The 13805-nt window shown below is 40.5% G+C and overlaps 1 protein-coding gene across 6 annotated transcripts in view; it reads right to left on the bottom strand.

Annotated features, from left to right (window-relative positions):
* Positions 1-13805, bottom strand: part of khdrbs2 (KH domain containing, RNA binding, signal transduction associated 2) — a 57400-nt gene that overhangs the window by 19695 nt on the left and 23900 nt on the right. For all 6 annotated transcript variants that reach the window (XR_004213851.1, XM_031876895.1, XM_031876888.1 and 3 more), the window contains exons 4-5: positions 9044-9190; positions 1708-1835 (exon numbers count right to left, since the gene is read on the bottom strand). Coding sequence is in view for 5 of the 6 variants with exons in the window: in XM_031876895.1 (XP_031732755.1) it covers positions 1708-1835; positions 9044-9190 (275 nt within the window). In the remaining variant the exon portion in view is untranslated. The remainder of the gene's footprint in view (positions 1-1707; positions 1836-9043; positions 9191-13805) is intronic.

Here is a 13805-nt window from a genome sequence, read left to right on the forward strand (position 1 = left end):
CACGCTGCGTGGTTCTTTCAATAACACGGCGGAGCAGTGCCTAGCATGTGTTTGTCCAAAATTACACCTCCATCTGCCTGAAGCTGCAGAATACACTCAGGTTGTAGTAGAGAAAGGCCGAAGGACAGGCTTGAGGAATTTAAGGTGGACTGTTTCTTTTATGGAGGTGTGACTGTCCAGTAGCAGAACCACATGAACACCACAGGGTTTGAAGGGTGGATTTAGCATCGCAAAGCCATCTATTGTCTGCTAACTTAGCATTTTAACAGCAGCATGATGTAGGTGGGCTAGGATACCCTTTCTTCCTCTGGCACATCCTTCACTAGGTAGCAGCCCATTGTGATCCAAAAATACAGACACTCAAAGGGGAATTACTGGTGCATATTTTTCATGGAGATTTACAATAATCGTTTATCGTTGCGCCACAAGGGGAAAATCTAGGTAGAGAAGTGGTGGTGGTGGTGACTTTAAATTGTGAGCATCCCATGTTACTGCAGGATTTAGCTCATCCATATGTGCTGCCTGAATTAGGCCAGGCTGTCATGGCAAACTGTGCCTGCATGGTTATTCCTGAGGGACCGCCACGTCTCAGGTAGATTATGGACAGTTTGCTCTAGAAACGAACTTAAAAGGAGTCTGTATGAGGCCCGCGTTTCACACGAGCAGCTGCATGCATGGCTAAGCCAATCAAACGCTCTCTGACAGTATACGTGTTTCTGTAGCTGGTCCTGCCTGCATCCTAAAATCCCCTTGAGCTACAGAACAGTACATGGAAATCAAGTAATATGTGAGTTATGAAGAAGACATAACTGGGGGAAAAATTAATTGAAAGGGACATACTGTTTAAAACTATCAACTACAACATGAGAAGGAAGAGAACGAATAACACGTATATATGAATTATTCATATGTTTGTCAGGGAACCAATTAATCTGAAATTCACCATGAAGGTGGCTACATCCTTCTATATTATTAAACCATGTATTCACAACACTGCACACCAACATTTTGTTTCGAATGTGTCATATTGCCGTGAATAACAAATGTGTGGGGTTGACTACTTTTGGATAGTTGCACAACTGATTTAGAGGAAAACTACTCAACCTGTGTATGATATCAACAGTCGTATGGTAAGTTCTATATTGCTCTAAAGAGAACTTCCCCCCCTTCTTCTCAACTTAAATTAGAGAAACAAGCCATTAGCCAGGGGGGATGTCTCTAAAAACATTTTGAAAAAACCTGCATATCAGTCGTTTGATGTTTGAGTTTGTCAACCGGAAAAAAAAGAAATACAGGTTTTGAACATTTTTAGACTTTTGGATATAGTATTTTGCCAATATTATAATTTGATTCATGACTCATTCTGTGTTATCCGTTATGAGTTATATTTTTCCATAAAGATTCAGTGCCAAAAAGAATACAGTGCCAAAATAAGAGTTTCTTGGTGGCACTTACAAAAACTGCCGTATGTACACAGATGTCATTCTTGTACTTCCAAAGAAAATGATTGTCAAGTCTGAGAAAATAGCCCTGATGATAAATACCCCTTCACCTTTATACAAATGATTAGTCTTACCCTTTAGGACAAGTGTTTCAGAAGTGTTTTGAGATGAAGACTGTTGTTGAACTAAATGTTGAACTTTAAGATGCCCTGATTATTGTGTTCACAAAATACTCGGAGCCCTTTTCTTTGACACTGTGCTTTACCCCGTGGATGCTGCGGTTGCTGGTCGTACGCTCCTCCCCTGTGCGCTCCTCCCTCTGCCCGACTCGTCGGAGCCATTGAGCAAGGAGAGCTCTCTCAGTTGCTCCTGTCTGATCTCGTCATTGTAGTCCTGCGGGAAACAAAATACAGCAGGTCTGAAAAACAAGGGCATTTGTCTTCCGACTGCAACAGACGCTCGCAACAGCAGCAAATGTCACGTAATCTAAATGGTCTTGACGCACACGGGAACCACACGGCGTTGCTGAGCGTTGAATACTCAATGAGGAATGTTCTCTTTTGCTTTATGTTTGGACGCTTAATGCAGCAGAGTGATTAGTGAAAACAATAAATATTCCTCAAATATAGATGTGGATTCATTGGTAGCGTTAGGTTTGTTTGATTTTAAAAAAAGGGGTTGGCAGAACTAATGTGTGAGTTTTTGACAAATTGCCTTCCGGATGACTGGAAGACAAAATAACCAACGTAATCTGATTTCCACATAATTTCCCAAACCCGTATGTTGAGAAGAACGAGGACATGAAAGGGAAATTACATTTAAAAAAAACCTACTTGTCACTTTCAAGCAACAGAAAAATATAGTCGGCACACATGCCGGTAATTGACAGTTTCAACAACTTTGTGGGGAATATTGTTATCTTGTGATTCTGAACCCATTTTTCCTCAACACGTTATCAAACATTACATGGCTCAATATGCAGCAGATAGGGGAGTGGACAAAGCAATATTATCTTGTCATTGCTGACAGATAAACAGGCTTATTTCTCACAAACACATAAGCAAAGCCAGCACGATTTCATACCTCGGGCAAAATGTTTTCTTTTTTATATTGACAACAAAGCGACAGAGGCAGCAAACCAACCAACCCTCAGTGTTTTTGACAGCCACATTTTGTGACTTTGTTGGGTCTATCTGACTGTATGACTGGGTGTCAGGTACTGGAATGAGAGCAAGAAAGCCTGAAAACCTTCTGTCAGGTATTTGAAAATATATAAAAGTCGCCGTAGACAAAGCCGGACCGACGGCTTAGACCCAGTGTGCAAGAGTTTGTTTCCAGAAGTGTGAGACCGTTCAAGAGTTGAAAACAAATTCTCCTGGTCTACATGAATTTTTCCAACATGGAGTGAATGACATCTTTGTGAGAGCGTTAATCCGACCAGTAAATCAACTGCACATTAATTCGCGAGGTCTTATTCTGTGTAGAGTGCGTTGATAAGTGAAGGACAGACCGTTAATGGGTGTGCAGGCTCTGTTCGAGGGAGATTACAGCTCACACATACACTATAATCTAGGCTTTCTGGTGAATTGTGTCACCCTTTACTTTCTTTAATGCCTTCTATTCATGCTACTCTGTGTATTTCCATTATATATCTAAGCCCACCTACACCACACAAAGTCATGAGGATATCACTGCAGAGTGTTTGCCCACTCAGTGATTTGCATGTTTGTCACTGAATGTAATCAGATCTTTAACAAAAGCCGATTATTCGAATTCAATTGTTATGTGTGACGGGCAAAAACTGTAAACTTGCATATTCATACACCTTGCACATGTAATACCAAACTTCAGCATCATTGTCACATTGTGCCAGCTGTCCTTCCACAGTAATAGGATAGGTGCCATACAGGGACCATATGATGAACAGATTTTGACTCACAGAAGAAGAAGGAGAAGAAAAAAAATCCTCACGGCAGATTCCCAAAACACTTGACACACTGCACACATGTGCTTCTCTTGTTAATGAACTAATAGGGCTTACAGCGTTCTGATGGTTTGAAGGAGACCGGCAGGGCTTTTAATTGGAAAGCTGGCAGCATATCCAAAGCACAACAAATCTGCCAGAGCTTGTAAAAGTTGACTGTTGACAGAGTTAACATGAGTAGATAAACCCCATGCTGAGGCTTCTCGGGTCAGACTGTTTGCTGGCTGAGATTAATGCTGACCATGCATGACCTTGTACACACACAAGATGCCCTTCACAGAGCTAAAGTTAGACTTTAAGGGGTCGGGACAGGAAGCCCGGCGATACCAATCCCTCTTGTGTGTGCGTCTACACCTGCTACACGTCTCTGTTGCTGGCTGTGTTGACTGATTTCCCTTTCTCGACTTTACATCTCATTGATACGCGTCTGTTGGCTGCAGGACCGTTCATGAAAGAACTGCTCCTACGTCCTTGGGCATTTTTCTGACAAAAAATGTAAATGAATTTGAATGAATTTTTGGATAATCAATCTCAGTGGAAGAGATGTTGATCTCCTCTGAGACCTCAGGGCATCAAGTGATGTGATTGTACTGAGTCAGTACATACCTCCATGGAAATATGAAATAGATAAACAAACAAAGACATCAAATCAATCCCAGTTTTTGAATCAGCCTTGTGTCACTCAAGTATGTTTGCACAAGGAATTGCAAGGAATGTGGCTTGGTGATTGGTGCATGACAATAAACCCAGTGCAATAGCATAAGACGTAATTGAAAATAAAATGTGAAAATGTACATAGAATATGATAAACAAACAATACTAAAAATAAGTCTGTTATTATAGTGTCAAGTGTTGGATGTGTAAATGTATGTCTGAGTCAGTGGGGGTCCCAGGCTTAGTTGATGAGCCCAACTAATATGGTTGACTCAAGTAAGCTACAAGGACTATTTGATAATGAGATCAGTACTGTCACATGTGAAGATGTCGGATGTATGTGTGTCAGGAGATGCCGTGGTTTCTTTGGATGACAGAGCTGAGAATTCACTGGTGATATACAGCGTGTTGATAAATTCAGATTTATGGCACCCAGCGATGTGAATGAACCAATTTAAATTTCCAGCAGCGACCAAAATGTGTGTTGAAATGTATCTCGGGTTAGATCAGCTGACAAAGAAATCTCTCACAGTGTCGTGTCTGCATTGCTGGAAGGGCAGAATTTACGAGTGTGTAATACATCATGTTCTCTTTCACAGCCGGCACGCGGGTCAATTTACAGGGACACATAGTTTTCCGAATATTCACTCATATTGCAGAAATGACAGCCTGGGACGATGAGTTTGTTGAAACTCCCCAAAAATGATTTAATCTGTGTCAACTTCCAAATATACACAAATGGTTGACTGATATTGTTGCAGGCCATGCTATATTAAAGTAACAACTATTTGCTATGGAAAGATATAGTGGAGTGATGTCTACCTGAGCATAAATAAAGGCGCTGCCTTTCTCTCTGTGTGTTGTTATCCGAGCTTCTCTTTGCTTTGTTGACATAGCCGGGCCCGCCGCACGTGCACGTCTGTGTATGTGAGCGTGCCCCACTGGTTAGCTCGTGGCTGCTGCTCTGCACTGTTCTCATACGGCGGTTACAGCTGATAATGCTGTCTCGACCAACTGTAACCGTCATCACGGAAACGTAGCACCCACCCTCCGGTTCCCCTCAGGTAAGCACTGTCAGCATTTTTGTGTAGTTTTGCGTTGCTGTGTTGAGAGGCAAATGAAAGGCTCGCAATCTCATATCTTGCACCTTTTAAATGTAAAAGCAGTGGGGAAAGAGACTTCAAGAAAGACCAGTGCATGGTGAGTGGATTGTTTTTAGGTGGCGATCTGCAATAAGACCAAGGGTAAAATAAGATCTCAGAGACTATAAGATCTCGGAGACGACGTTAATTCCTACAGTGCACAGCGCATGCTGTGTCTAAACACTAAAGAAGGTCTGAAAAACCCATCACAGTACATGCTCTTGCATAACAATCTACTGAAAGATGTTCTCATTCTCCCAAAGCCCATCAGGCCAGTTGAACCAGAGGAACAGAAGCAGCTGCAGCAGCTGTTTATCTGCATCTTGATATGACGTTTTTGAAGTGTTCTACTGTATGTACATACACTTATCACTATGAGCCGCTCATTTCAGTTCCAAACAAATGAACTGGCTGATCTGGACTTGAATTCTGTATTTGGTGATCCCAGAAGTTTACATTTATGAATCTTCATTATTTGGCCCTTTGCTTGTGCATTTCACTTCATTGTGCCGCTTCGTGACCATCAGTGGTGACTGAATACAGAGAAGAATCAGAGCTACTTTTGAGATCCTAATGCAGGAAAGCATAAGTGAACCATAGTGTGATACCACTACTCCTAAGAACTGCATTTACCTATGCATAGTGCACGAGCAGAACAAAATCTACAACCAATGCACAGTGGAAAATGTATTCTTACTCATGTCGCGCTCTATTAAAGTGAACTCTACACAAATTGCACCCTCATTCATTCCACAGTAGAATTGTTCCTGCATTGTTAAGAACAGTCTGGATCTTTGCTGAAGAGAATAATGCAGAGGACTGTGCATACGTGCTTGCCTCTGCAGCACCAGGCCAATCTTCAGAGTTGGTGCGTAGGCTCTTTCTTCGGGATCAAATGGATTACATTAAATTCAAACACAAAACAGACAGCTTTAATAGCATGTATATTTAGCTTTTGTCTTGAAAACAAATGAGTACCACGTATCTTGTTTGGCCCAAGATGAAGGCCACAAGCTCATCCAGCTGAGAGCAGAAGCTTCTGTCCTTCTCCAGCGCCTCTTGCTCTCCTCCTGTAAATACTGTATTCCACTGATTAGGTTCCTGTTTGCTTGCATAACTGTGAGCTGACAGCACTGACAGCATTTCTGCAGTCAGATTTTGCTTCACGGCAGATCTGAGGGCTCCCGCTCAGACGAGCTTTCTCTCCTCAGTCGCTTCAACGACAGTCAGGCAAACTGTACTTCTGCCCGTGTGTTCAGTTTCTGCTCAGGACTAAATGAATAACACGCTAATGATGCATGTGAAATTGTATTTGTAAATGGTCACACAGCTTGTTCATGTGATTGTTATTTTGTAATAATTGTGAATTATATTATAAGGTTTTTCATATCCGAAGAAAAGAAAATTAATATTTTTTCCTGTTTTGTAGATATGAGCTCAGTGGGACGCAGGTTTTACTTAAAACATATTTGTTTTCAGACATCATTGTGGGGGGGGGGGGCCACATTAAAATGGTTTTATTTTGGTAGAAGATGGAGCACATTTGAGTTTTTGTTCAGCGATAGGTGAGAGGAGAGAATAGTAGAAATGAAGGGAAGCACCACAAATCACTCACCTCCGCTCACATGCTGTGGTACAAACTTAGATTTTCAGCTGCAACCAGCAGTGTAAGTCGCTTAACCACACAAGCGGCATTGTGGGAGCTACACGTGTCCGTGATCGTGCCTGCTGCATCGCTTTGACCTGAGTTTGGTTTCTGAAGCATAATGTCACACCAGAAGGGGTAGATTGGCCTCTGGAGCAGTGCTAGTTTCCCTGATGGCCCGGCAGTGAAAAGCAGTAGTGTTGCACACCAGCTGGCTCGTATCAGGCATGTTTTTAGCGGGGTCATAAATTCAGTCCATCTTTCCTCCTGGGCCAACTTGTGTTTGATGCATTCTACATTTCACATGCTTAGCTGGTAACAAATTGATGTCAAATACATTAAAAAAAAACTATTCACACAATTTAGAATTGCTCTCCTCCAACATTGTGCAACCAGGAATAGACAGTTTAAAACAAAACAGATTAAACACATTTTTCCTCCTTGTCAGAACTGGTGGCAACATTACCCACAATGCAACACGACCACTGACAGTACGATTGGAGTGTTATGCTTGTAGCGGCCTAATGCAGCCTCTAGCCTCAAGGGGAGATGAGCAGCTGTATAAAGGTCTCGTAAGCTCACAAACTCCCCACCTCCAGATCTGTTTCATTTTGAAACTTTCAACCAACCAACCACATAAATGAAGTCTGATAAATTGCCTCAAGTGATGTCACTTGAGGCCATTTAACTGACTTCACACAGCTTCCTCTGTGGCCACAAAAGGATTTACAGCTTATTTATTTGATATATTCAGTAGTACTCCCCAACACCAGTAAACAGTCTTTGATGTGTTAAATCTGTGGAGTTCCTCTTAAATTAATCAGATCGAATAAACAAATTTACATTATTTCTGCCTTTTGGAAATATAAGAATTACAAGTTGAATTAACAACAAGTTGGTAAATCCATGCAGATTATTTTCAACCAAACCAATCCCCAATAGAAATGTACTTGAAGTATCACTCTGACAACACAGTAACCATCTCCGTCCTACACAGTGAAGCAATAAAAACAAGAAACAGCAGGACGCACTTGCCACTCTCCACCAGAGGCATGAAACATCTGTCACTATGGATACTGACATATGCCTGTTGTGCTGCATTATGTGCAGTTTATTTGCAAATCCATAAGATCCCTGAAGCAGCAAGCATGTGCTATGAAATAGATGGTATGGTCTTTATTTTTTACGTTTGTTATTGACATGTGGGCATGGTACAAGCTGAATTTAGGGACAAAGTGTTTTCCTCTTTTCTAACTTCACTTAATATTCTGGGGTTACGTCCATACTCACTGTGAAAAGACAATGATGGAAGCAAAATGTAACTTTGATTCATGTTTTTTCCCCTCGATATTCATTAACATTAATAATAATAATCAAGCAGCACTGGAGGTTTTAACAGTGCATTCTCATCCACAGTAATGATTTTAAGCCCTTTTGTCACTTTGTTAAATCTTCCTTTAGTCACCCTGCATAATTAGTTCTTCTGGCATATTTTCACAAAAGAAACTGTTGTCTAGCCTTAAATGTCTGTGCTTATTGAATGTGTGCACCTATTAAAAAAATAAATGTATTACAGCCAATTCTGTGTGTACACTAATTAGAAAGCCTTGCTGCACTCTTGGTAGAATAATTTAGAATACGCAGTACCCCATCTTTTCTCAAGTTACTACAATGAAGCGAGAGTTGGTACTCTGCCACAATACATTTTAGATTCTTGGAAAGACTGTATAGAAGTAAAGCAGGCTTGTAAGAATATAGACTCGGTGTAGGTAAAAGCATGGAATCCATAAAGTAGACTCATCCGGCAAAATTCCTCTATTAGGCTTGTCACATTGGCAAAGCTTGATTAATATTTTCAGCTTGAACTCAGCAAGAGTACACAACATGCACATTAATTATTGCCATAATTCTCCGGGCTATAAGTTGCTGGAGTCTTGCAAGTTTTTCCATACTGCACTTTAATTGCTGAATACATTATTTTTCATTTGTAAATGAGGGAATGCAGTGGTTGTAAAACAGATAAAGACCACGCATATCTACCTCTTGTGTTAACAAACCCTGGATACTGTAAACTCTGTGTTAGTCAGCCTGGTGGGGGGAAAAATCAAGTATGCAATAATGACTGAAGTTCGTATACCACACAGGAATGAAAATTAGGAGGAAGTATTAAACTTACTGGAACTAGGAATTTTTTGATCTCCTCCAAGGCGTGACTCATGCGTGAATAGGCCTCTCCAGGTGGAGCAAAGACTTCAATTAAAACATGAAGATCATTACTCAGATGGACGTATTTGGCCTCCCCGCTTTTCCTTAATTCTTCTTCCTGTGAAAAAAAAGAGAGCAAGTGAAGGATTTTAACTGTAATATAAAATACACGTTTAACAACATTAGAATAGTGGTGTTAATTGTAACAAATACCATATTACAAACTTGTTTGGATTAACATGTAGTAACTTCACTGTGTCATCAGGTATTTATTTGGAAGTCAATTTTCTTTATATTGTACAATGCAGGTTGATGTGGAACGGTTATGACCTGTTGATTTCATCTTCAGTCCACCTATGTTATACAAAACTAAATATATAATGGATAAAACATGCATTTGTCATTTAATTATATGGACATTTAATGTTTGATTAATGACTAGAGACAGTTTGGACAATTTTGTGATGCAACTGATAATGCAAGTGGCTCTTTGTGATGATTATACTTGGGCACAGCAGTGGGGTGAGCTAAATGCTTATGTCAGCATGCTAACATGCTCTCAATGATAATGCGAACATGCCGATGTTAAGCAGATAAAACGTTTACCATGTGTACTCTTTAGAGTGTTAACATGCTTACATTTGCGAATTTGATCTAAACACAAGTAGCTTTGCAGATTTTTATAACCAAAGTACTGGACAAATAGCAATTTTGAAGTCGGAGGATCACTTATGTCAGTAGTTGTTTTCACCCTCCGGGTACAACGAATGACTGCACACAATTTTATGACAATCCATCTAACAGTTGTTTAGATATTTCAGTCTGGACCAAAATGGTGGACTGCCCAACAAACAGACGGACATTGCCACCCCCCAGAGCCATGCTGCTAGCTCGGTTAAACATCAACATTTAGCCAACAAAAGTATTTCTGCTCAAAAATCATTTTGAAAATAAAGAGAATTTGCTATTTTTTTCGTCCTTTCATCATAATCACCTCCTAAAATAACAGGCCACAACCCACAGTAACATTTATGATTTAGTTTCAAGACAAGAGTAACTTGAGCAATCAGCACATTCATCACTAGGAAGACGCCTTTTCCTCACTTTGCGTAAGGAATAACTTGACTTCTAGAGAATAATTACTGATCATCTCACAACTACAGGAAGAAACGACAAGAATAACAGACTAGATAGTAGAGCTCGGTCATAGAGTCTGGCATCGGGACGCTGTTAGGTATTTTCTTTGCCCCGATAGAAATAGCATTTTGTGATTTGTTGTGATGACCGCTCTGCAGACTCCACTTCAAAACAGCTCCTGGAAATGTTTAAATGGATTGACCTCTTGTGACTCAGACATGGCATACAGTTCAAGTCATGAATTTGTGACTGCTTGTGCCAAATGGATTTGAGGAGAAATCAAGGAGAAAAAATGACAGCAATAGTGCCCTTCAGAAGGGAAAACAAGGGACAAACAAAAGATACTGATGCTGTATCAGAAATTGACACCACATACAGATTGAGGAGGGCTTGTGTCAGAGCCGGCCAGAGGCATGAGCGAACTAAGCGGCTGCTTAGGGCCCCATGGCAACCAAAGGCCCCCAAGAGCACCTGAAATATCCCACAAGAGAGCTTGATGCACAGCAGCCTCTGTGTGGACCAGTCCTCATAGGCGCACATCGTTTTAAAACAAGACAATGATTATCTAGTCTCACAATACAGGTATAGTTACAACTCTGGATAAATGCAAGATGGAAAGCAGTTGAAATGTTGATTAGCTAGGCATACTGCAGGGTGATATATTGATATATAGATGCATGCACAACTCTCAGTAAATGATTCAGCCTAGCCCTAGTATAAATAGTATAATGTATAAAAGGAAAGCTGGGGGAGCCAGTTTGAATGGGCCTCATACAGCTGATGAAATGGTATTGCTATTTACAATAGGTGCAGTTCCATTTCATTTTCTACAATAATTGTATAAGATTACTCTCTGAACATCCCAGGAACATCCGAATTGATAAAGTTATTTGGCCATGTGTCCAGATTCACTTTATCGAATTATTACTAATTACAAAATTCCCCCCAAAAAGAAAACACAATATTCTATAAACTTTGCAAAATTAAAACATAGAGAATTTCACATTTGTGTTTCTGACTGGTCCGAACGTCTCTCATGTTGCTGGATTAATGTTCTAGTGAAGCTCTTCAGTCTTATCAATCCTTACAACAACAAAGCTCCACAGGATGGATGCAAAAAAAAAAGAGAGTAAAATTAGGAATGCAATGAGATGTTCAGTCTGGACAGGCGGCATCGAGTTAAAGCAAGTCTACATGAAGGCACTGAAGTAAAAAAAAAAAAAAAAAGTCAATCCAAGCTCCTAATGCAAACTGTTCCCAAGTCTGATAACAAGAAAAGCCTAATCACCTTTCAATCTTAATCCGGGCCCTGAGGGGCCCCTGCCTGGGGCTTCACACTGGCTTTAAGGTTCTGTAATATGGCTTGGAGACAGTCCTAACTGTGTTTGTAAAGGAACCGATTAACTCATCAAATCGATCCTACACTGAACAAATAGTGTTGTGATGTCAGACCTGGAGTGGAGACATTTTTGCTCCATACTTCATTTCTTTGAACATGTTTTTAATAATCCTGCACTGCAACAATTGGGTGGTGAGTGCTTTGCTCAAGGACAGCATGATGGTGGCTGTTAAGAGAAGCGAGAGTGCCACTCTCCCAGCCAATTGGGTTCAAGCTTTTGTCCTTGCATCAATGTTCCCTATACCCTCCAGGAGAAATCAGCTTTAATTAAAAATCATTCCTAAAATTTCAGCAGGCTTCACATTCACTGTCAGAGAGTCGCTATGGATCAGATCAAAACGTGCATGCTGGCGGATGATCGTGTCTCTGAGTTCTTTCAATAGTTTGTCACTGAAATGTTTGGGAGTTTTACAGCAGGAGCAGCACACACAGAGCAGAATCAGTTACCATGACTGGAGTATGCCTGCTTTTAATCAATCAATATTAAATGTTATAAGGACTTTAGGAACTCGGGTGATAATATTCTTTCTAAACCTTGCAGGGTTTTGTTTCTGGAGTGAGGAAGGTGGAATGAGGACTCTCTGCTTTAACTCGGCTAATATCCGTGCTCACGGTGTTATAGAGACCATATGGTGTGATATGTGTGGGTGGGCTGCTCCCATGCAAAATTCCAAACCTGAGAAATTACCTTTCGGCTCCACAAATGCACCCTACCGACCAACTGGATGAGATGGCAGAAATGTGCGCTCACAACTTGAGCTTGTAATGGGACTTTTGCCACGTTAGTACCACGCTGCCTTGTGACTAAGCGGCCTGGAGTGGCAGACAGACTTTCAGTCGTGACTTCTAGGTGTCAGTCTCATCACAGAGTCCGCCCAGACTTGCCCAGACTTTACAAATCAATCAATACGGCACACAGAAAGCACTAAGCTGAATCAGATTGTAACGTAGCCGGCCTTTGGTAAGAAACAACTGTGAGGGATTTATTATTTTCCTTTGTGTTGCACACAGCAACATGAATCTCCCTCAGACTGAATCTTTAAGGGAAACAAACAACACACCATGTTAGTGATAGCGGCACTTAGTAAGTGATTTATTAAATAATACAAACTCACAATGCATGCTGTACTGTACAGTGCAATATCACAACCTAATCACTGCATGCGTGTAAAAAAACTGTTATCCAGCTATAGCAGCTCTTTCTTTAACTTTACACACTGCAGACAAGTTAATGCAGCACATGAGTAAACTGAATGGATTTAGTGGCAGGAAGCCAAAGTTTTAAATGAGCTCTTGCTCCAGCCAAGGCAGATTTTAAAATGTGATGGTAAAGGAACGTTTCACTCCTTCAGGCTTTGTCTGAATACAAACTTTCAGCCTCACAATTAGGTCTGAATGGAAATTGATGCAAAAATGTATTACCAGTCATTTCTAATTATTAAGCCATACAGTTGTTGAAGAATTTGGGGCTTTGTTAAGTTGTCATAGAAAAGCTTATTTATCCAGAATATTACAAAATTGCACTTTTGACAGGCACTACGATTGATTGCTGGAAAAGACATATAACTACATTATAAAGCAATTTCTTAAATCACTTATTATATACTTTCTTACTGCACCTGCTATGCACGTCCATGAAAAGTGGGCTACTCCATCTGCTAAGGAAAATCGTGTGGTACGATCAAATGTTCCACAATAGCTACTAAGTGGACCTCGTGGGGAAATAGTTTTTGTCATCTGCTGTTCCCAAGGTGAAGAATAAACTTTCCATCTCACTTATTCATTGAATAAAATGGTGTGTCTTACTTTTGAAAACGTTATATTTTGTTTTACTGGGAATAACTAAAATGCACATTCAGCTCCACTTGTGTAGCTCCTACAGTTAATTGCGTCACATCGGGGCAAACTCCAGAGTAGCTACTAAATGGGCACTGAGGTGCGATTGTTTTCTCAACTAAACTGCATTTAATATGTTCAAATGACCATTAGAACCACAATGATATGTTTAAACCTGCAATAACTGATATTTTGGCTGCCTTAGGGCAACTGAAACGAGTTGCGAACACAACTTTGACATATCAACAGCAAAATGAGCGTTCATTTGGAGTTTCTGCCACCTGATTAACATATGTCCAATTTTATGTCTCTTTTAGCTCTGTTTTTGGTCTCTAACAACTCCTAAAGGAGGAATCAGTCA

Source organism: Anarrhichthys ocellatus, unplaced genomic scaffold, assembly GCF_004355925.1.
Source record: "Anarrhichthys ocellatus isolate YVR2014 unplaced genomic scaffold, GSC_Weel_1.0 scaffold3, whole genome shotgun sequence".
NCBI lineage: Eukaryota > Metazoa > Chordata > Actinopteri > Perciformes > Anarhichadidae > Anarrhichthys > Anarrhichthys ocellatus.